This window comes from Sorex araneus, chromosome 5, assembly GCF_027595985.1.
Source record: "Sorex araneus isolate mSorAra2 chromosome 5, mSorAra2.pri, whole genome shotgun sequence".
Classification (NCBI taxonomy): domain Eukaryota; kingdom Metazoa; phylum Chordata; class Mammalia; order Eulipotyphla; family Soricidae; genus Sorex; species Sorex araneus.
This window is the reverse complement of record NC_073306.1, coordinates 143,857,284-143,879,839: the sequence shown is the minus strand read 5'-3', so window position 1 is coordinate 143,879,839 and position 22,556 is coordinate 143,857,284. Positions and strand designations below refer to the sequence as shown.

At 49.9% G+C, this 22,556-nt stretch overlaps 1 protein-coding gene across 1 annotated transcript in view; it reads left to right on the top strand.

The window, feature by feature from the left end:
* The window catches only part of POLN (DNA polymerase nu), a 107,810-nt gene that overhangs the window by 73,633 nt on the left and 11,621 nt on the right, over nt 1-22,556 (top strand). Inside the window, exons 15-17 of the mRNA XM_055137330.1 lie at nt 15,272-15,329; nt 17,000-17,077; nt 17,606-17,720. Coding sequence (XP_054993305.1) covers nt 15,272-15,329; nt 17,000-17,077; nt 17,606-17,720 — 251 coding nt within the window. The remainder of the gene's footprint in view (nt 1-15,271; nt 15,330-16,999; nt 17,078-17,605; nt 17,721-22,556) is intronic.

The window sequence follows — 22,556 nt, the reverse complement described above, 5'->3', positions numbered from 1 at the left end:
GAAGGAAGGAAGGAAGGAAGGAAGGAAGGAAGGAAGGAAGGAAGGAAGGAAGGAAGGAAGGAAGGAAGGAAGGAAGGAAGGAAGGGAAGTAGGGAGGAAGGAAAGGAAGGAAGAAAGGAAGGGAAAGAAAGAAGAAAGAAAGAAAGAAAGAAAGAAAGAAAGAAAGAAAGAAAGAAAGAAAGAAAGAAAGAAAGAAAGAAAGAAAGAAAGAAAAGAAAGGAAAAGAAGGAAAGAAAGAAAGAAAGAAAGAAAGAAAGAAAGAAAGAAAGAAAGAAAGAAAGAAAGAAAGAAAGAAAGAAAGAAGAAAAGAAGGAAAGAAAGAAAGAAAGAAAGAAAGAAAGAAAGAAAGAAAGAAAGAAAGAAAGAAAGAAAGAAAGAAAGAAAGAAAGAAAGAAAAGAAGGAAGGAAGGAAGGAAGGAAGAAAGGAGGAAGGGAAGTAGGGAGGAAGGAAGGAAGGAAGGAAGGAAGGAAGGAAGGAAGGAAGGAAGGAAGGAAGGAAGGGAGGGAGGGAGGGAGGGAGGAAAGGAGGGAAGGAAGGAGGGAGAAAGAAAAAGGAAGGAAGGAAGTGATTTATTATCTTTTTGGGTTTTAGCAGAAAATATTCTATTTTTCTTTTCATATTTAGACCACACCTGGCAAAGCTCAGGGCTTAATCCTGACTCTGTGCTCAGGGATCACTCCTGGCAGTGCTCAAGGGACGATGTGGGGTGCTGGGAATCACACTCCGGTTGGCTCTAAGCACCTGCTTTAGAGGGGCGGGGCCCCGAGCACCTCCTTTCTACAGACTGGGCCCACAGAGCAGCTCCTTCTACGGGCACGGCTGCACTGGGTGAGCCTCGGGGCTGGTACCCGTGGCCGCGCCTCTCCCCTCCCAGGATCGAATTTGGCTTTCAAGTGTTGTTTGTGGCCTACGAAGGAATCTGGACGTGTGGCTCAACTGACCCTGGGCCAGACAGAGCTGGCGAGCAGCTGCTTTGGAGTCACACCTGCCCACTGTGCCCCTGGCCACTACTTCGCCTGTTGTCCACGCCGCCCACATGGTCAGGTGCAGCTCTACTCCGCCCCTTCACGGCCTCCTTATCCCATTGGCCTGCGACTTCTGGGGAGGGAAGGCTCACATCCAGTCTGGCCAGGGCAGTCCCCAGTGGCAGGTGCAGGCCCTGGGCACTCTGCGCAGCCCTCCTTCCTGATCCTGCCCAGTGCTGCTCTCACCCCACACCCCATGTTCCCTTAGCTCTTCCTGGGTACAGGCTGCTCAGGCGCTGTCTGTGGAGAGCCTGGATGTGGGGGCAGGGCCACCCAGAGAGGGACTGATGGGTCCCAGGACAGCTGGACAAGGGATGCAGGAGGTGACATGGAGGGTGGCTTTCAGAGTTGAAGTGGGAGGAAAAAGAAGAGGAGGAGCCCTGACGAGAAGTGGGGGGGGGCTGAGGAAATGTGGGGGGTCTGAGGAAGAGATGCGGGGAGTCTGAGGGGGTGAGATGGTCTGAGGAAAAGATATAGGAGGCCTGAGGAGGATATGGGAGCCTGAGGAGATGTGCGGGGCTTGAGGAAGTTGGGCTGAGGAAAAGATGTGGGGGGCCTGAGGAGGTGGTATGGTCTGAGGAAGAAATGTGGGTATCTGAGGAAGTGAGATAGTCTGAGAAAAAGATATGGGAGCCTGAGGAGATGTGGGGGAGATGAAGAGACCTGGGGGTAGAATTCCAGGCAGTGGCTTCTGGGAACACCCTGAGGCTGTCTGACTCCCCCGCAGGTGCAGTGCCAGGTCAGACATGCCCCCAGGGCTGAGGGCAGTCAAGTGTGGCCCCTTAGCTCAGGGCTGCCTACCCTGTTGGGTACGTGTGAGTGTGGGTTTGTACCTGTTGTTCTCTCATTGTTTCAGCTGATGTGGTTTTAACCCCGCTTCCCCTTATCTTAAGAACCATCATTCTTGGAATCTCTGAGCACTGTGTGGCAGAACTCCAGGAGTAGAGGGGCCTGGCTTCAGCAGGCCAGAGTTCAGATCTCAGTCCATCTCTCCAGAGTGACTCTAGTTCCTTGCTGGAATTTATATCTCAGTTCCCTGGTCCCCGCAGTGGTAGAGGAATGCCTTTGCTATTGGGTGTATAAAAGTTTTGGTTTTTTGTTTGTTTCATTCACTCATCTAAAGTCTGTGGGTTGCCTCTGTGTGCCTGGCACAGTCAAGGGTGTGAGGTGCCCTGGGAGGTGCAGAAAGTTCTTTTGTTCGTTTGTTCATTCCTGACACAACTTTCTCAGGCGCCCAGCAGCCCCTGGCTGGAATGAGGATAGGCCCTGTGCACACCTCCCACCACTCTCACCCTTCAGGCTCACCCCAGAGGTGTCACCCCACTGCTTCTGACCAGCCACCTGTTTGGTCTGGTGACGGCCCATTTGGTCAGATTGAAGATCCCTGGCTGTCAGACAGAGGCGCTGCGGTCTCCCTGGTGCTCACAGGGAAGGGCTCAGGAATGTGTGCTCTGGGCCCAGTCTCCCCACCATCGAAGCCTCCCACCAGCCACTGAGGTGACGACAGCCTCCCCACCATCGAAGCCTCCCCTGTTCAGCATGTCCCTGCCAGCCACTGAGGTGACCACCAGCGTCCAGACCATAGCCTCACCCTGTCCCCTCGCACCTGCCTTTTGATGATGGTGAAGGAACCAGACCATGGGAGGAAGAACAGTTCTCCCTTAGACTGGACACACTGAAGCGCCCGTGAGAATGCGCACCAGGCAACAGCTTGGCCTACGTGGCTTTGTGGGCTCCCAGAGCCCTGAGCAGCGCCAAGCCAGGGCATGGGCATTCCCCACAGCACATCCTGGCTCCTGGACACTCTGGCTGGGGTCGTTGGCACAGCACCTGCATGTGGCTTTCACCATTTCCATGTCCACATTAGCAACAACATCAACAAAAAAGTGGAGGGTGGAGCAATAGTACGGCAGGTAGGGTGGTTGCCTTGATGTCACCAAATGCAGGGTTAATCCCTGGCAGTCCCGATGGTTCCCTGAGCCCCACCAAGAGTGACCCCTGAGTACAGGCCAAGAGAAAGCCCTGAGCATGAAAACAAAGAAAGAAAGTAGATTCTGGGCTACGGAGGCCATTCAGCAGGCTGCATGCGGGCTTTGCATGGGGGAGGCCCAGAGTCAAGCCATGACAGAACCAAGACAATATATAATCTGGAAGAAAGGAAAATCGTCTCGATTTGGGTCAGAGAGCTAGTACAGGGCTTAAGCGCTTGACTTGCACACAGCTGGCCCTGGTTTATTTTATTTTATTTATTTATTTATTTTATCTTAAATTTATATCTTTTTTTATTAGTTTATTTATAATTAGAGAGTCATCGTGAGGGTACAGTTACAGATCCATACATCTTTGCGCTCATGTTTCCCCCATACAAAGTTCGATAACCCATCCCTTCACCAGTGCCCATTCTCCACCACCAGTAAACCCAACATCCCTCCCCCCCTCCCCAGTCCCGTCTCCCCCCACCCCACCCTGCCACTATGGCAGGGAATTCCCTTTTGTTCTCTCTTTCTGATTAGGTGTTGTGGTTTGCAATAAAGGTGTTGAGTGGCCATTGTGTTCAGTCTCTAGTCTGTATTTGGCCCGCATCACCCTTCCCCCACATGACCTCCAACCACATTTTACTTGGTGGTCCCTTCCCTGAGTTACCCAGAATTAGAGACCAGCCTCCAAGCCATGGAGACAATCTCCTGGTACTTATTTCTACTATTCTTGGACGTTAGTCTTATAGTCTATTATTCTATATTCCACAGATGAGTGCAATCTTTCTATGTCTGTCTCTCTCTTTCTGACTCATTTCACTTAGCATGATACTTTCCATGTTGATCCACTTATATGCAAATGTCATGACCTCATTTTTTCTAACAGCTGCATAGTATTCCATTGTATAGATGTGCCAGAGTTTCTTCAACCAGTCATCTGTTCTAGGGCACTCGGGTTTTTTCCAGATTCTGGCTATTGTAAACAGTGCTGCGGTGAACATATAAGTGCATATGTCACTTCGGCTATACTTTTTGGCTTTTCTAGGATATATTCCCAGCAGTGGTATTGCTGGGTCAAATGGGAGCTCAACCTCTAGTTTTTTGAGAATCGTCCATACTGTTTTCCAAAAGGGCTGAACTAGCCGGCATTCCCACCAGCAGTGTAGAAGGGTCCCTTTCTCCCCACATCCTCTCCAACAGCGGTTGCTTTTGTTCTTTTGGATGTGTGCTAGCCTCTGTGGTGTGAGGTGGTATCTCATGGTTGTTTTGATCTGCATCTCTCTGACGATTAGTGATGTAGAGCACTTTTTCATGTGTCTTTTGGCCATTCGTATCTCTTCCTTGGTAAAGTTTCTGTTCATTTCTTCGCCCCATTTTTTGATGGGGTTGGATGTTTTCTTCTTGTAGAGTTCAACCAGTGCTTTATATACCCTTGATATCAACCCCTTATCTGATGGGTATTGTGTAAATATCCTTTCCCATTCTGTAGATAGTCTTTGTATTCTGGTCGCTTTATCTTTTGTGGTGCAGAAGCTTTTTAGTTTAATGTAGTCCCATTTGTTGATCTCTGTTTTTACTAGATTGCTTAGTTCCGTGTCATCTTTGAAGATACCTTTATCTTCAATATCCTGGAGGGTTTTGCCTACCTTGTCTTCAATGTACCTTATGGTTTGTGGTCTGATGTTGAGGTCTTTAATCCATTTTGATCTGACTTTTGTGCATGGTGTCAGGTCGAGTTCTAAGCCCATTTTTTTTTGCATGTGGTTGTCCAGTTGTGCCAGCACCATTTGTTAAAGAGACTTTCCTTGCTCCACTTCACATCTCTTGCTCCATTATCAAAGATTAGATGATCATACATTTGAGGTTGTGTGTGGGGATATTCCACCCTGTTCCATTGGTCTGCAGCTCTGCCTTTGTTCCAGTACCATGCTGTTTTAATTGTTACCGCTTTGTAGTAGAGTTTAAGGTTGGGGAGGGTGATGCCTCCCATCATCTTTTTCCCAAGAATTGTTTTAGCTATCCGTGGGCGTTTATTGTTCCATATAAATTTCAGGATTGCTTGCTCCAATTCTTTGAAGAATGCCATGGGTATCCCTATAGGGATCGCGTTAAATCTGTATAATGCTTTTGGGAGTATTGAGCTGGCCCTGGTTTAAACCCCAGCGCCCCTGGTGGTCCTCTGAGCACTGCCAGGAGTGATCTCTGGGTGCAAAGCTGGGAGGAAGCCCTGAGCAGGATGTGGCCTGACCTTCCCCCGAATAATTAGAAAACCAATTTGCTTCCAGTTAGTAGTTGGAAGCAACTGCCCCCCTCGGTGCCTCTCTACAACCCCTCTGGGCTGCAGGGGCTCAAGGTGTGGTCTGGGCCATGTAGACTGGGGTAGGGACTGAGCCGCACTACACTCAGGAGTTCTGACTCTCCAGACTGCCCACAGAAATGTTCATGCTCCCTTCAGGCAGCTCCCGGCCAGTCTGCATCGGTCTCCCTCACACAGGTACAGTGTGGCCACGTCTGTGGTTGGGGTCTTGGGCATCACCCGCCAGGTGACATCCAGCTGGCTGCTGTCCTGGGCTAGGTCAGCGATGCCGTCTTCCAAAGCCCAAGGGGTCCTCTGCCTGGCCACCACCACACACCCCCAGTCCCTTGCGGCCCCGACTCTTGAACGGGTTTCAGGCTCCTGTCTGCTGTCACAGCTCACAGAGCGTTGGCCCGCCCTGGCTGAGCCACAAGCCAGATGTACGGCCCTGAAACCTGTGTGAAGACTCAGCTCTCAGCTTGTGATGGGCCTCAGGTTCATAGTTGTCCCAAAGTGGGAGAAACAAAGGACCCTTCAGTTAGCAAAGATAAGCAAACTATGGGACACTCAGGCAAAGCACCATGCCAGGAAGCGATTAAAAGTTCTGAGTGGACCTTAGATGCATCTCACAGAATGAAGATGCTTGCTTATGATTCCAGTTATATGACGTCCTGGAAAGGACAAGGCTATGAGGACAGTGAGAGACCAGCGGACCTGGGAGAGGGGCAGGACTAAATAGATGTGCAGTACTGTGTGGGCACTGTGGGCATTGTGAACAGTGTGGGGACTGTGGGCACTGGGCACTACAGGCACTGTGTGGCACTGAGGGGGCACTATGGGCACTGCGGGTACTGTTTAGCACTGAGAAGGCACTGTGTGGCACTAAGAGGACACTATGGGCTCTGTGTGGGCACTAGGGGCACTGTGTGGCACTGAGGGCACTGTGGGGACTGTGTGGGCACAATGGGCACTGTATAGCACTGAGAGGGCACTGTGGGCACTATGTGGGCACTATGGCCACTGTGTGGCACTGAAAGGGCACTATGGGAACTGTGTGGGCTATGTGTGGCACTGAGAGGGCACTGTGGGCACTGTGGGAAATATAGGCAGTGTGTGGCACTGAGAGGTCACTGTGGGCACTGTGTGGACACTATGGGCACTGTGTGGACACTGTGTGGCACTGAGAGGGCACTATGGGCACTGTGGGCACTGTGTGACACTAAGAGACCACTATGGGCACTGTGTGGGCACTATGGACACTGTGTGGTACTGTAGGGGGAATCCAGTACACACACACATCTTAGCTTTACCAGGGTCAGCACCAGAGTGACGGGCCATGTGGAAGGCCCTGGCCATGATGGCAGATGAGGGGCTCTGCCACTCTGTGCTCTTCCCCGTACCCAAAGCCCTGGCACTGCTTGAGGAGCTCTGCAGATGCCCCAGTCAAGTGTTCTTGAGAGCACTGGGTATAGTAGAAGACCACATAGATGCCTCTGGTGCTCTCCACCAAAACATTCTTGTGCCAATGGCCTGAGCAATAGCACAGCAGGGAGGGCACCTAGCTTGCATGTGACCAACTCAGGTTCAATCCCTGGCATCCATCTGGTCCCCCAAGCAACACAGAAGTAATTCCTGAGTACAGAGCTAGGAGTCCGCCCTGAGCACTGCCAGATGTGGTCCAAACAAATAAACCTTGCTACATTTTAAGACTTTATTAATTTCTGAAATCTCATCTCTGGACGTCTTTAGGGCATCTTATACAGTCTGACTGACAGATTTCATGCCCCTCCCCATGCTCTGGTTTTCCTTTGGTCTCCACACCAAGAGCTCATTTCACCCACTTTTGGGGCTGTCTGAGGCACCGGCTGTGCCTGTTCTTTCGCTGGAACTCAGCAGTGAGTGGTTTGCGGTGGGAACAAATGTGGCACCTGATGCCAGAGCTCCCATTTGTGCCTTGGCAGCTCACCATGGACACAATGGCAGTTGTGGGCGCATAGAAGATACCGCTGGGGATTAGTGATGGTGCCTGGGAGCCCAGTTGATGTCTGACAGCAGTGGCAGAGGGGAGTAGCCCAAAGCGCTGCTCCCTCTCAGGACAGCATTCTTCCAGGCTTAAGAGACTATTCTGCTTTCCTTAGTGTTTTAATCGGTCGGATGGAAAGGCTCACAGTGGATAGGTCACAGGTTCAGTTCTGGCCTTCCCCAGGAAGTGAATATCTCAAGCAGGAACCATGTGAATGTTTGGTTTTCCACTGCAGATAAAAGTTACATATATATTCTAAGCCTTTCAAGTGTGTGATCACATTTGGTCTAGAAAACAGTACACTCACCTTAATTAAGGTGTTTGCCTGGCACACATCTATCCTCAGTTCAATCCCTGGCACCATATATGGTGCCTTGAGCATCACCAGAAGTGAGCCTTGAGCCCAAAGCCAGGAGTAAGTCCCGAGCACCATAGGAGGTGGCCCAAAAATGAAAATAAAACGTGCCTAAAAAATACTTTATGGCTAAAATGTGTTGACCATTATCACATGAGCTTTCAGCAAGTCACAATCTTTGCTAGTGGAAGGTCTTGCCTCCATGCTGGGTGTTTGATCATTGTGTGATTTTCATGATGTAAGCATAAAAGCTTTGAAAGCTTGTAACTATCTCATGGTGATTCAATAAAATTTTTAAAAATAAAAATTTTTTTAATTTTAAAAAAGAGAAATGTGGGTGCTGGTTGCTGAAGGCTGAGGTCTCCATAGCAATTTCTTTAAAAGGACAATGGTAGTTGGGGAGGTGACTTAGTGGTGAAGTGCATGCCTGGCACATAGGAGAGCAGGTTCAGTCCTGGCAGTACACACACATGCACACACACCACACATGCACACACACACATACCCCATACCACACACGCACACACCACACATGCACACACCACACACATGCACACACATACCATACATGCATATGCACCACACACACACTACACCGGCACATACCACACACATGCACACACATACCACACATGCATACACACTACACATGTGCACACACACCACACACATGTGCACACACACCCCACATGCACACACCACACACATATTACACACATACCACACACATATACACACCACATACACACACGTGCACAGCAGTGAAGTTTGCCATATTGACCGACTCTCCCTTTCACAGAAGATTACTCCACAGCATTGGAATCTATTCTCAACACTTTATCACCTGAGTTTCTGAACTCCTCCCAATCCCTCACTGTTGTCCCAACAGTAATCCCAGTCCTCACTGGGAATGGATTCCTACCTCAGGGAACCACTTCCTTGGCTCAGCCTTAGACATTAGATTATGAGATGACAGCCATGCAGTCAGATCGTCAGGCGGCCCCAGGGAACTGTACTTCTATTGCCTGTTGTACTTCTGTTCCCTGTCCGTGACATCTGCTTCCTGAGACCTCGGTCCCCCAGAGTCGCCCCAGAGGACTGCAGTCTGCTTCCTCCATACTCCGCTCACGCTGACTAGTCCTCTCCTCCCATGAATCCCAATGGCGTCTCTGGCATCTAGAATGATGATGTTTTCAGTGGGCTTCTCCTGTCCCTATCAGAGTGGTCTTGCATGTATCATGTATCATGCCTGAAACAGTGTGACTAAAAGTCAGAGTGATGCTTTGATCCAGTGGCCAGAGTGGATGTTGCCTTACCTGTCAGGCATGAAAACAATGTGTATCCCTGTGTACGTATCACCAGAGCATGTGGGTGATCAAACGGTTGTCAGCAGAAATATCTGAAAGGACTCTCTGAGCAAGTGCTCCCACATCGACTCTATCCTCTATCGGGGAACCATTTGGGGTGTACAGCCTTCAGGAAACATGCTGTGAGCAGACATGGCGGATCCAAACTTCCCTTTCCTCCCGGCATCTCAGGGAAGATCAGTTACTACTCCAATCTGCCCCAGTGCTGGGATAACCCCAGGTAGCTGCAACAGCACGGGTGCCACTGTGGCAGTGGTAGGGTAGGGGGGTGTCTTTCTGTTCATTCACTTTAAGAAGATAAATTTCTAGAGGGGCGCTGAGGGATTTTTTGTTTTTTCCTGAAAAGAACTTAGGTTTTAGTTTGGAAAACACAGGTTTCTTACATTACAATTTTAAAAAATTTATTATAGTTTAAGTTCTAAACTATAGTAAACTTAAACTATAATAAATTTTTAGTTTTTTAACTAAAGAGAGTCTCTTGCCCGCACGCCTGGCTGTCTTCCCTGGGGCCCCTCGGAGGTGATGGGCTCCAGCTTCCCTCCCCACCCCAAGCAGAGCTCCCGGCGGCCGAAGACCACCGGAACCCAGCTGCAGCCATTCTGGAGGCTCCTCTCTACACGTTCAGACAGGCCTCATGCATGAAGGTACCACAGAGGAACCCAGGTATGTGTAATCCCATCAACGGTCAACATCCAGAGATTTAAAAGCAAGCTCTCAGAAGCGCGTGGCCGCAAGCGGCCGTGCGATTCTTTACCCTACTTCTCCCTCTAGGAGAAACTGGCAATCTTCTGAGAGTTTCCTGCCCCCATGGGACAGCCTTGCAAGCTCCCCATGGTGTATTTATATGCAAAATCCAGTAACAAGCTGGATCTCATTCCCCTGACCCTGAAGAGCCCCCAGTGCAACATCGTTAGGAGGGCCAAGTCGAAATAGACTTCTAAGATCTCAGGGAAAGGACGAAATGAGATGTTACTGAGCCCACCCGAGAAATCAGTGATTAACGGGATATTGTGATTGTGATTGTGATTGATTATAGTTTAGGCCACATGCTTACAACAGTGTTGATAATTGTGAGGGTTTTATGGAGTTGGGGGTTGGGCCACATCCTGCGGTGCTCAGGGCTGACTCCTGGTGGTTCGCAGGTGATATTTCGGGATACTGAGGATTGAACTGGGGAAACTGTGTTCAAGCACCTCAACCCTGCACTGTCTCTCAGCCACAGTACTTTGTTGTCTGGATGTGCGCAGTTACTACACTGCACCGCGACCCAAGAGCCTGTGCCCTTGTTATTCTAGCCCACCTCATCCCCTCTGCTCCTGGCTTGGTCATCTCTGTGATCCAGGAACAAGGATTTGTTGGCATTTGATACTGTTGTTCTCTGGTGGGGTCTGTTTTTGAATTAATTTATTTTGATGTGGGGCCCTCACGTAACAGTGTCAGGGCCTATCTGGCTCTGTGCTTGGGAGCTGCTCCCAGCTGTGCTCAGGGGACACTGTGGTCCTGAGGATGGAGCTGGGTCTCCTGCATGCAAGTCCTGCACCTAGCCTGCTGGCCTCTCTCTGTGCCCTGCCCCTTGCCTTGTTTCTCTGAATGCCACAGGTGTGGGGGGCATGTGGTGTGTCCTTCTCCCTCTGACTTTCCTCACTGCAGCTTCCAGCCAGCTATAAGATTGCATATTTGCTTATACCTATATAGTGTCCTACTCCTATGCAATTTTTTATGGTCAAGCATTTTTAGGCAAATTTTATTTTAATTTTTGGTTTGGGAGCCACACCAGTGGTGCTGAGGGCTTATTCCTGGCTCTTCACTCTGGGATCACTCCTGGCGGGGAACCACATGGGGTGCCAGGAGTCAGACCCAGGTGAGCCGTGTGTATCGCCAGGCAAGCAGCTCCCTGCTGTCCCCAAAGCCCCTAGAGCTCAGGGATTTGAATGGGTCCTGAGATACAAATGAGCACTGGCTTCACCTTCAAATCACAGCTGCAGAAGCCGCCTATAGGAGTCAGCCTGTGCTTTGAAAGTTTGAAAGCAGACATGACTTCTCTCTGACCGTGAGAGTCCCAGGGAGCACGGTCCCAGAGGAAGGCTATCACTCAGCACTGGAAATGTGTCCTTTGGGTGGCTACCTGCATCAGTGGCCTTAGTAGCTCTGGTAGACCCAGACACACAGACTTCTCCACAGCAGCAGTGAGGTGGTTTTGCTTTTATATAATTTTTAAAACTTTATTTAAACATTGAGCTTTACAAAGTCATTCATAATAGTTGTTTTGGGTGTTCAGTGTTCCAACCCCAACCTCACTGACAGTGTAATGCCTCATATCATTTTTTAGATCCCTGGATCTCACTTTGAATTTCCTTCAGGAACTTTTCCTTTGCTTTGCCAAATTGGCTCTTGGGCACAGCCTCGTTAGCCTCTCTACATCTTCCCACTCTGCTTCACCATTGCTGGGATATGTCATGGGAGGCTCAAAAATTGTCCTAGTTTCAACATTTTTGTGTCTCAAGAAATTAGGAGGAGGGGCCTGAGCCAGATGGGTACAATGGGTAAATTGCCTTGCACACAGCTGACCTGGATTTTATTCCTGGTATCCCATATGATGCCCTGAGCACTGTCAGGAGTGATTCCAGAATGCAGTCAGGAGTAACCTCTGAGCACTGCTGGGTATGTCCTCCCCAAAAACAAAACAAAACAAATCAGGAGGCCCAGGAGAAGGAGGGAGATGTGGAGATAGCCAGTGCATCCATCTGAACATGAACATTTACTGGTTCAGAATTGCCATGTGAGGGGCCTGGAGCGATAGTGCAGCAGGTAGGGTTTTTGCCTTGTATGCGGCCAACTTGGATTCGATTCCCAGCATCCAATATGGCCCCCTGAGCACCACCAGGATTGATTCCTGAGTACAAAGCCAGGAGTAACCCCTGTATATCGCCAGGTATGACCCAAAAAGCAAAAAAGCAAAATAAAACAAAAAATTGAATTGCCATGTGGAGTGGGCCTGGGTGTCCCCGACAATAACAACAATAATGTCAAAGATCAGTGATCACAGATCACTGTGAAGGAATAATCATCATGGAGAAGTTCCAAATATTATGAGAGTCACCAAAATGTGGCCCCAAATAGGAAGTAAGTACCGGCTGCTGAAGAAACAACACCAATAGATTTGCTTGGCCTGTGGTTGCCTCACTGTCTGCAAAGCACAAAAACAAGAAGCACAGAAAACAAGGTCTATCTGGACTTAACAAAGTGTGTCATGAAAGTTGGATACTTAGTGGCACATCTATTATATCATCATTACATTGTAAAATATAAATGTGGGCATTTAATCATTGAAAACATCCCACCATATTCAGGTAAAAAATATCTTTTTGTTTTGAAGCACCCTCTTTTACGATACTGTTCGTGATATAGTTTCATGCATACAACATTGCAACAGTCCACCAGCATGTTGGCATCTTACACCATCTTGGGGACACCCCGCCAGCCATCCCCTGAACCCCCTCCCCCACTCTCAGTCTTGATAAGCTCAGTTCTGTGAAGTAGTGCCCAGGTGCACTTTCAGCGGAATATCACTGCTCTCCTGAACCAAACAGGAAGCCTTTTCCTTGTGGGAAAGTGGCAGGACTGAGCTCTCTCTTGCTGGAGCCCTGCCTTCTCCGTGCTCCCCAGGCGCTCTCCTGCTCCTGCTGTGAGGATGAGCCTCCCTCCTGACAGCTGCTCCACGTGGACTCCAGAAGGCATATTCTCCATCTTCCGGGAGGGGGATCAACAAAAGTGCGCTGGCTGAGTGTGGTCGGCTCTTCTGCACCCCATTGATTCTGTCTCTGCATTTCCGCAGATCCCCGAGAGGGGGGTGTGGCCGTGTCTCAGAGCCACCGAGCGCGTGTCCCTTTCGAGTGGTGAGTTAATAAGTTCTCACACTGGAGACTCTTCAGCTCTGCTAGCTGTCTACATTCTTAGACCGGTACATTTGCTTTCGAATGTGCAGTTTAAGCGTAGGTTACCTTTGCACGTGCTGACTTCCTTCTGAATTCCACTTTGTCTTATGTTGCTCTGACCACTCCAGATTTCTCTTACTCATTTGCCTGGAGTATCTTTTTTTAATCCATGTATTTGTTTTTGTTTTTTTTATTTTATTTACCTTACATTTTCCTTTTTTTTTTGGGGGGGGGGTCACACCCGGAGATACACAGGGGTTACTCCTGGCTCTGCACTCAGGAATCACTCCTGGCGGTGCTCAGGGGACCATATGGGATGCTGGGAATCAAACCCGGATCGGCCATGTGCAAGGCATACGCCCTGCCCGCTGTGCTATCGCTCCAGCCCTTATCCATGTATTTGTGATCCATTTAAGTCACATCGAAAGTAGATTTTTGTGGATACTAAGTCTTACATTTGTCCATGCTGACCATCTCTGCCTTTTAATTGGTATGTTTAAAATATATAAATGTAAATGTAATGTGGTTATTAATATGGATGGATTTGGTTTTAGTGTTTGTTCTATTCAATATCCTTCAGTTCTGTCTTACCTATTTTTGAATTACTGAATAATTTTTAAAATTTAATTTCCATTTTTTATTTCCATTTTCATATTGGCTTTTGTTTTTTGACTGTCATAGAAATTACATCATATATACATATTTTTCAACATATTTTAGACTTAATACTTGACCATTTCAACCAAGCTGTAAAAGACTTACAAAACCATTGAGTCCTTTTACTTGTGCCATTTTGTTATAAATGTTACACAATTCTATTGCAATTGTCATTTTACCTCTTTACTTTATGAACACTCCCAGAAAGTCTTTCTCTCTTGTGTGTATATGTGTGTGTGTGGGGGGGGGAAGTGGGACAGAGGGAGGTCACACTCAGAAGTGCTCAGGGCTTGGGGAACCATGTGGGGTGTGCTGGGGTTTGAATCCGGGACCGGGTCAGCCGTGTACTAGCTAAGCACCCTCCCCGCTGTCCTGTGCTCTGATCCACTGGGCCATCATTCCGTCCCCCTTGGAGACATTTCCAGTTGGCCGCTTCCCTTCCCTCTCTCACTGCAGGGCCTCCTGCAGTCATGCCCCACCCCGCTGGGTTTCTGCACTCTGCTGCTTCTCAGCCTGCCTTTTAGCTTTGGTTTTCAGCAATTTGGTTATGATGGCTGTGGGCCTGGTTTTCTTTTTTGTCTATCCTGTTCAGCTTATTGAATCTGAAGAATAAGTCTTTCACTACACTTGGGAGATTTTCCCTTTAGGGTTGGGGCCACACTAAATGGTGCTTGACGGCTGCTCCTCGCACTGTACTCAGGCGCGTCACCCCCTGGAGGAGGGATGGAGACCGTGTCTGCTCAGGGGACCCTGCAGTGCCAGGGATTGAGTCCAGGCTTCCTGCATCCAAAGCGTATGTCAGCCACTTGCGTTGTCTCCCTAGTGTCTGGCTCACCCGTCCAGTCTCGTGTCCTCACTCACGGTAGGATGGGTTTGTGTCAGCTCCATGGTGGAGCACTCACCTTGCACTGGGGAGGATGATAGAGCCTGCCTTCTTCCTGCTGGGACCCTGCTATGCCGGGTCTGGGATGCTTGCAGCCTTGCTCCACAGCACGGTCCCCAGGCCTAGCCAGACATTGAGACCCTGACACCAGGACTTCTGGAACCCATCAAAGCAGGGGATCATTGTGCCAGGTCTGCCAAGATCAGAAGGTTCTGGAAACAGACACTCTCTCGGTGCCAACAGTGACAAGGGCCGCAAGCAGCCATCCAGCGCATGTCCCTCAGAGGGTCAGAGGGACCTGCTTGGGGCCTGCACAGGCCTCAGCTGACAGTTCATGCATCTCCAGAGATGCAGGGCATCTAGACAGGCTTGTGCCAGCACTGTGAGCACCAGAGCAGGGTGAGAGCCAAACGGTCCCATTTCAAGGAAGGACGATGTGCTAATTCCATAGAAATCCACATTTGGCTTATTACACCAAGATGTTGAAAGCTCAGCTGCAGCTTAAGGAACTGGCTGAGCACATCACAGCATGTTTGGAGAGCCAGGAAGCAAAGACTCATTTCAGGTCAGCCGGGCGTCAGAGCACAGTCACGAAATGCAGCTTGTTGAAAGACAATATGCGTGTATATAATATGTTGCATCAGTTGCTTTGTCGATGTTTAATGAAAAGTGACACACTTTAAGTGACTTTAAATGATAAAGATTAATTTGATAGATATTTCAACTAAATCTATTTCCTTTTATTATTAACAGAATATCCAAGCTATCTCCAAGCTCCCAATTCACATCACTAAGCCTCAAAATGGTAAAGGTAACACGTTTCTTTTTACTTCGTGAGGTCTTGAGTAACAATTTGTAAGCCCAATATGTAATTGCTTTTCTATATAAGTTGTATAGAAATTCTTGCTCCTGAAAATCTCCTTTGTATTTACATGATGAAGATTTAAATATGCACTGAAGATTAAGACAGCTAAAGTCATATGGTACCTCCCTTTTAGTGGTTTACAAGCTAAAATAGATGATAATTATCTGTGGAAAATAACTCCTCTCCCACCATCTCTCCCCCAGTAACTACCCAATAAAGGAAAAACAGACATATGTGAACTGGGTTTTATTCAAGCCTGGGAGTCCCTGGAAATGTCCCTAGAAGCAGGCAAGCCCTCTCCTTCCTCCCAGCTATCTCATGGACACTGCGGCTACGTTTCTAAAAGGAAAAGGCCAAGTCTGCACACAGCAGAGTTCCGAAGGCCCAAGCCTGCTCGGCCTGGTCCCAGCCACCCTTCATGGTGGAAATCGTGCAGCCCTCGCCTCCTGAGCTGGTCTTCCCTCAGGAAGGCCCAGAGCGTCTCCAGATCCCTCTCACTGGAATAAAGCCATGGACATACTTTTCTTCATTAAGAATCATAGGGAAGGGACTGGAGAGATAGTACAGTAGGTAGGGTATTTCCCTTGCTCACAGCCGACCTGGGTTTAATCCCTGGCACGCCATATGTTCGTCCGAGCCAGCCCGACAGGAGTAATTCCTGAGTGCAGAGCCATGGGTAAGCCCTGAGCACCCCGGGTGTGACCCAAAATCAAAGGCAAAACAAACAAAAAAAAATCAAAGAATTCTAGGAGTAGGGGCCAGAGCACAGTGGGGGAGCATTTGCCACGCACATGGCTGACCTGGGTTCCATCCCCAGCACTTCATATTTTCCCATGAGCTGCACAAGGAGTGATCCCTAAGCACTTCTTGGTCAGGGTGGCCCCAAAACAAACAAACCAGAAGAATTCTAGGGGCCAGGAGACAGCCCATTAGAACATAGTTATCAGCATGCATGCTTGGCTCCTGTGAGCCAGGTTCAACTCCCAGACCAGGTGGCGCCCTCAGCAGCAGCAGCTGTAGCCTCGGAGGCCCTGAGCATCTTCAGGTGTGGCCCTGAAGGCCCAGCATGCTGGGGTGTTCTGGTGGGCCCCGCACTGCCTGGCCCAAGCTGCTCATCTCTGGCCTCCATGCTGAGCTGCTTGCTCACTTGTCCAGATCTCACTGCGAGTGGCCCCGCTGCCACATGAGCATTGCTTGGGAGGCCACTCCACAAAAATTTCTATTCCGGCTACACCTTGCAGTATTCAGGGATCACCCCTGGAGATGCTCAGGGGACCCTATGCAGAGGCAGAGACTAAACCAGGGTCGGCTGCATGGAAGGGAAGAGCCTTAATTCTGGGTCTCCAGATGAATTCTAAACAGACTTGGGGAGGGCATTTGGCAGGAGGCACTTACCTCGAATGTGTCAGGCGCTGGGTTTGACCCCCAGTACCAAAGACTCAAAAAATAGTAATACATAAAAATAAAATAATAATTCTAGGCAGAAAATTTTAATAACAGAAGACAGTTTACTCTCAGCAGTAGTAACAGAATTGCAATAATAAAAATATTCAGAAAAACTGAATAAAGCCAGAGAATAGTTGAATTCACCAAATGCTCTTGCCATGACTATTCAGGTAAGGAAGACGAAGTCCTCAGCATCTCTCCCAGGACCATGTTCATTGCATCCGCAAGCCACACTTTTCTGGCTGCAGGTACGTGTGTGGGAGTGTGGCTCAGTGTGTGCATATTTTGGAATTCAGATATTTAGAATCTAGTTCAAATTCCATTCTTTAAGAGCAAGTCCACAAGGCAGGAGCAATAGGACAGCAGGCAGGGCACTGGTCCTGCCTGTCACCAACCTGAGTTTAACCCCAGTACCGACTGCATATGATCCTCTGAGCCCCACCAGGAGTGATCCCTGAATGCAGAGCCAGGAATAAGCCCTGAGCACTGCTGGGTGTGACCTACCCCCCAAAAAAAATAATAGTGATACGTCCTGAGAAGCTAGAGCGGCTGAAGTGGTGGGTAGAGCCCTTGCAGGGCACACGGTCACTGGCACCACTCACAGTCTCCTGAATTCTGCCAGGAGTGACCTCTGAGCACTGTAGGGTGGGACCCCAAAACCAAAACTAAACAAACAGAAAGTCCCAAGCCTGAGAGCTAGTATAAGAGCCAGCAGGGGAGAAGCTTGGGGCTGCAGGGGGGAATGAGGGAGTTAACGCAGACATCCTGTCTACCAGACTTCTCGCAGATTGAGTTGCGCATTCTTACACACTTATCGGGAGACCCAGAACTTCTGAAGTTATTCCAGGAGTCGGAACAAGATGATGTCTTTTCGGCCCTGGCTTCCCAGTGGTAAGATATGTGAGCTCACCAAATTATCGGATCATCAGGGGCGCCGGCGCGTCTTCAGACGCCTGAAGGAACGTCAGAGCCACTTGCTGACAGAGAAACTCTTCTCTCATCTCGAAGCCTTCTGGAAAGAAGTGTCATAGAAATGTCAGGGAACCCAGGCCCGTGGGCAGGGCTGGGGTGGGGAATCCAGAGGTGCCCAGTGGGAAGGGCAGAGCTAGATTACCCTGCTGCTCCAGGAAGGGAGCAGTCCCCCCACTGCCACCCTGACTGGGGCTCCCCAGGGACAGGCCCTGCTAGACTTTTTTAAATTAATTATTTTTAAATTAATTTTATTTTTATAAAGTTTTTCACAATAATCTATTATATTCAATATTCCAACACCAATCCCACCACTATTACACTGTCCCACCATTATTCAAATTTTCCCACTCAAGCCTGCCCTAAAGGCAGATCCTAAATAATTTATTTTGTATTGCTTGTTGGGCTGGAGCAATAGCACAGTGGGTAGGGCGTTTGCCTTGCATGTGGCCGACCCAGGTTCAGTTCCTCTGTTACCCCCTCTCAGAGAGCCCGGCAAGCTACCGAGATTATCTTGCCCACACAGCAGAGCCTGGCAAGCCACCCGTGGTGTATTCAATATGCCAAAAAGAGTAACAAGAAGTCTTAAAATGGAGACGTTACTGGTGCCTGCTCGAGCAAATTGATGAGCAACGGGATGACAGTGACACAGTGATGCAGTATTGCTTGTTATGAATAATCTGCTAAAAATGATCCGAAGAGGTTTCTTTAGAGCAAACTGTTGTATCTCACCTAGGAGCCATTAAGCTCTTGTATAGATTACTAACATGGTGATACAGGTTGAGCCTTATGTGCTGATCTATATCTATATCTACACATATATATTATCAAGATCAGTTGCCATCTACTTTAAACCCCATCAAACTGGGATTTAAAGTTGTGTGCTACTGTTGGTACATCACTGGCATAAAGTATGAGAATTATCTGGGAATTCTAAAATTTTAAATAGGATGATAGAGCTGGAGTTAAATTTTTAACTAGATGGTGACTTTGGAGTCTGGAGGGATCTCTGAAGCTTGTTGCTCTTTTCCAAGATTTATTTGTGAGTCTCTGGGTCATGGCTGATAATGAGCTTATACAGCTCAGAGGTAGTTTGTGGACGTGGCTGCCAAGCTCCTGGAAGAATAGGGAGATGGGGGGGAGGTCACCCATTCCCGACTCCATGAGAGCCTGGAGATTTCAGTCACAAAACCCACATACCTGGGTTTTTCAGCAGATTCATTCCCATGCATGAGGGGCTCTTCCCAAGCCTGTGGAGATTGGCATGAGCATGGCAGAGATTGAGTTCTGGAGTTTTCTAGCCTGACTTTTGAAAGAAGAGAATTCCAGACTCACTGGACTGACTGGGCTGGCTCCTCTCCCTCAGGGGTCTGCCCACCCCCCATGGACTCATGCTTCCTCTGCTTCCATCCTGCTCACCATGGGCTGCCATCACTGCCTCTGTGTCCATATCTGTCATTTCTGGCCCTGAGTAGACCCCCAGCTGGTCTACCTGGCTCCAGAATAGCGCGGCCCTCCGCTCTGTCTCATCAGCTGCTCGGGAATGCGTGACATCTGCCACCATCTTCTCTTCTCGCTCACTCCACACCTCCTGTCTTAGCTCTGCATGAGCCCCAATCCCTGCTCATGGGCCACGGGTCATAAGGCCAAAGCCTATGCCCTGGAGGGGTCAAGGAGGCACTCTTGGATGGTGCCACACATGGGCCGTGTGTCCCCACTCAGCTCCCCTCCACTCTCTTTCCACCCTTATCCCAGCACTGGAGTGGGGTCCCACAGGGGTGCTCCAGGGCTGTTGGCATGGGGCCCATCTGGGCGGGCCTGCACAGGGCCTGCAGGTCATTCCCAGTAGTGCTCAGAGCACCAGGGCGAGGGGCTAGGCCCTGCTGTTTGGGGACACAGAGATCTTACCCCTTTCATGCTCACTGCTCCCTCACGTTTGCTATTTTCAATACACTTTGATTCAACCTGCTTAGGCTTTTCTTCCCATTGGCAGTCAGTACTCCTTGTCCCTAGGGCAGCAGACACCTTTACCTGGAATTCAGTTGGCTCTGAATTCAGCAAAAGAAGGCCCTGCCCCTGCCCCACCCGTGCCACACCAGGCCCAGCCTGTGCCCGCCCAGCCTGCATGGCTGCTTCCTCAGACCCAGGGCAGCAAAGGGTCATCCTACAGCGGGCTCTGCTTGGAGGCAGATGGAATTCTCTGCCAGGAGTCTCCCTGTGAAGTGTGCAGCTCGCTGGGTCTAGTGCCTTGGCAGGCCTTTGCAGCAGGAGCCCAGTTCCATCCCCAGAGAGAGTCACTTCATCCTTTCCTTCATCCCCATTGGACCCTGTGGACCCCGCTGACTCTTGCCTGCAGTGTGTGCGCATGCGCCTGGCTGGGGGCCCTCTGATCGGCTTCTTGTCTAGAGATGTTGTCAGGGCAGAGCAGGCCTAGGGATGTGGCTCTCCTTGCGGCTACGCGGCCGTCCCTAGTGTGGAGTGATGGGTTCTGTGCCTGGGCTGTGTGCGCTTCTCCAGCACTGCAGGTGGACACTGGCATCCTGCTGCCTTTGGTCTGTCTGCTGGCCCGGGGTGCACAAGTGCCGGGAGCTGTACCGCCCCTGCCCGTGGGCGAACTGCTGGATCGTAGAGTAAGTCTGTGTTATCTTTCCTTTATTGTGGTAAAATAACAAAATTTACCATCGTAACCATTTTAAGATGTACAAGTCAGCAGTAACTATATTTAACTTGAGGAACTGCCAAACTAGCAATCTCGTTTCCCACCTCCAGGAGCACTGTGTGGGTTCCAGTGTGCCCACGCTCTTGCCAGTGACTCTCACTCTGGCTGCAGCCTCCACGTTATCTCACAGGCTGACTCGAGGTTTTCCCAGCTGTCTCCCTGTTGACTGCTGGCTTGTGCTCATCAGGTATTCGAGTCTCTTGCCTGCACGTCTCTCGGGGAACGCCCCCCAGGGCCAGGGAGATGGATCAATAGGGAGGGTGATCTCATGCAAGGCACAGTCAGCTGCCTGCACCACATTCTCCCTGAGTTGGGAGTTGCCCCCCAAACACAACGGGATATGACCCTAATACAAACGAAAAACACAAAAGGGCCCATTGCACTTCTATAAACTGACCACCACCATGCAGAAAGAGATTAGAATCACAGCACCACTATCCAGGCATTCCAAAGATCATGAGATTTTTTGTTTTTGTTTTGGGGTCACACTCAACGATGCTCAAGGGTTACTCCTGACTCTGCTCGTGCTCAGGAATTACTCCTGGTAGGGCTTTAGGGACCTTATGCAAGGCAAGCACCCTATTACTTGGCCCAGATCATGAGTTACTTAATAGTATCTCACTAGAGGTTAATCAAGTAGGGTGTAGGTCTGGGCGCAAACACTGGGTAAAGGGAGACACTCCTGGTTGGGAGGTGAAGGTGGCAGATCCGCCAGTTCTCCTGATCCAGCCACAGGGTCAGAGCCGGAAACCCACATGGGTGGCTAAGAAATCTCCAGAAAGGCGTGGACCCTCTTCCACCCGTGTGGGCTCCACCAGACTGGGTGTGAGGACTCACTCCCCGGAAAGTGTGTGTCTGGCTCAGACAGACCGAGGGAGGCCACTGTCAGGCAGGCAGGGCAGCTCCTTCCACAAACGCTTGGCTCTTCACTCATGGACCACTGAGATGCCAGTGTCTCCTCTGGCATCTGCCCTCGTCTCTCCTGCATCCTTGGGGGAACTTGAAAATTAAGCTTCTACTGATGTATATACGTATATTTGGGGACATGTGCCCAGTGGTGCTCAGGGCTTACTCCTCACTCTGCACACAGGGATCACTCCTGGTGATGCTCACCGGGAACCATGTGGGGTGGCTGGCATCAAACCTGGGTTGGTCACATTCAAGGCCAGTGCCTTAACCTATCTCTTCAGCCCCCCAAATTGAGCTTTGAAAGTTTGCACAATGGTTGCTTCTGATTTCCCCAGCGGCAGTAGTAATCCAGCACTTGTGACTTATACTATAATTAGTTGCTGTGGAAATGATTTTTATGTTCCAAACAGAAGACTAGAATAGCTCAGCAAAAAGGCAACAAGATCAAATGCACTTTTCAATAGGTTTGTTTCACAGAAATGCCTCATTGTTTAGAACACAAAAAGTCAAGGGGCCCTTCACCACTTTATTCTGAAACATTCAGCCATCCTGGAGGGCAGAAATTCACTGACCTCCTTCTGTGGACCTACCCCAGGCAGCGCCAGGGGCCGTCTCTGGCATCCAGGAGCTGGGATGCTCAGGGATGGTGGGGGAGAGTGGAGGACCCCCCCCCCCCCGCCCGGGCACTGGCTGGTATCAAGCATCCGGCCAGTGTGGTTAGTTCTGAGGGGCCTTAGGGGGCTGACTGGGAGTGTGGCTTGCAGTGGGACCACCGCCCTCCTGCCCGCCACTGGGCCCGCCCTGCTCAGTGGATGGGCCAGAACATTTCTGCAGAGAGCTCACCCCCAGCGGGCTGGAGAGGCTGTGCTAGCCCTGCCTCCTTGTGCCTCCTGGAGAGCGGTCCCCACGGCGTTACCGCACGCCCTTCTCATGTCCTGCCTGCCTTCCTACCTCCCTGACCAGTGTGCCACTGGCTGCCAGGTGACCTCAGGTATCTAAGTGGGGGAGGACAGCTCCCCCAAGGTCAGCCCCTCAACAAGACAGCGGGCCATCAAGGCCCCTCCGGGCCACCAGGAAGAGGGCCAAACTGCTCGGGAAAGCTGCCGAGGCGGGCCAAGCTCCCAGGGAGA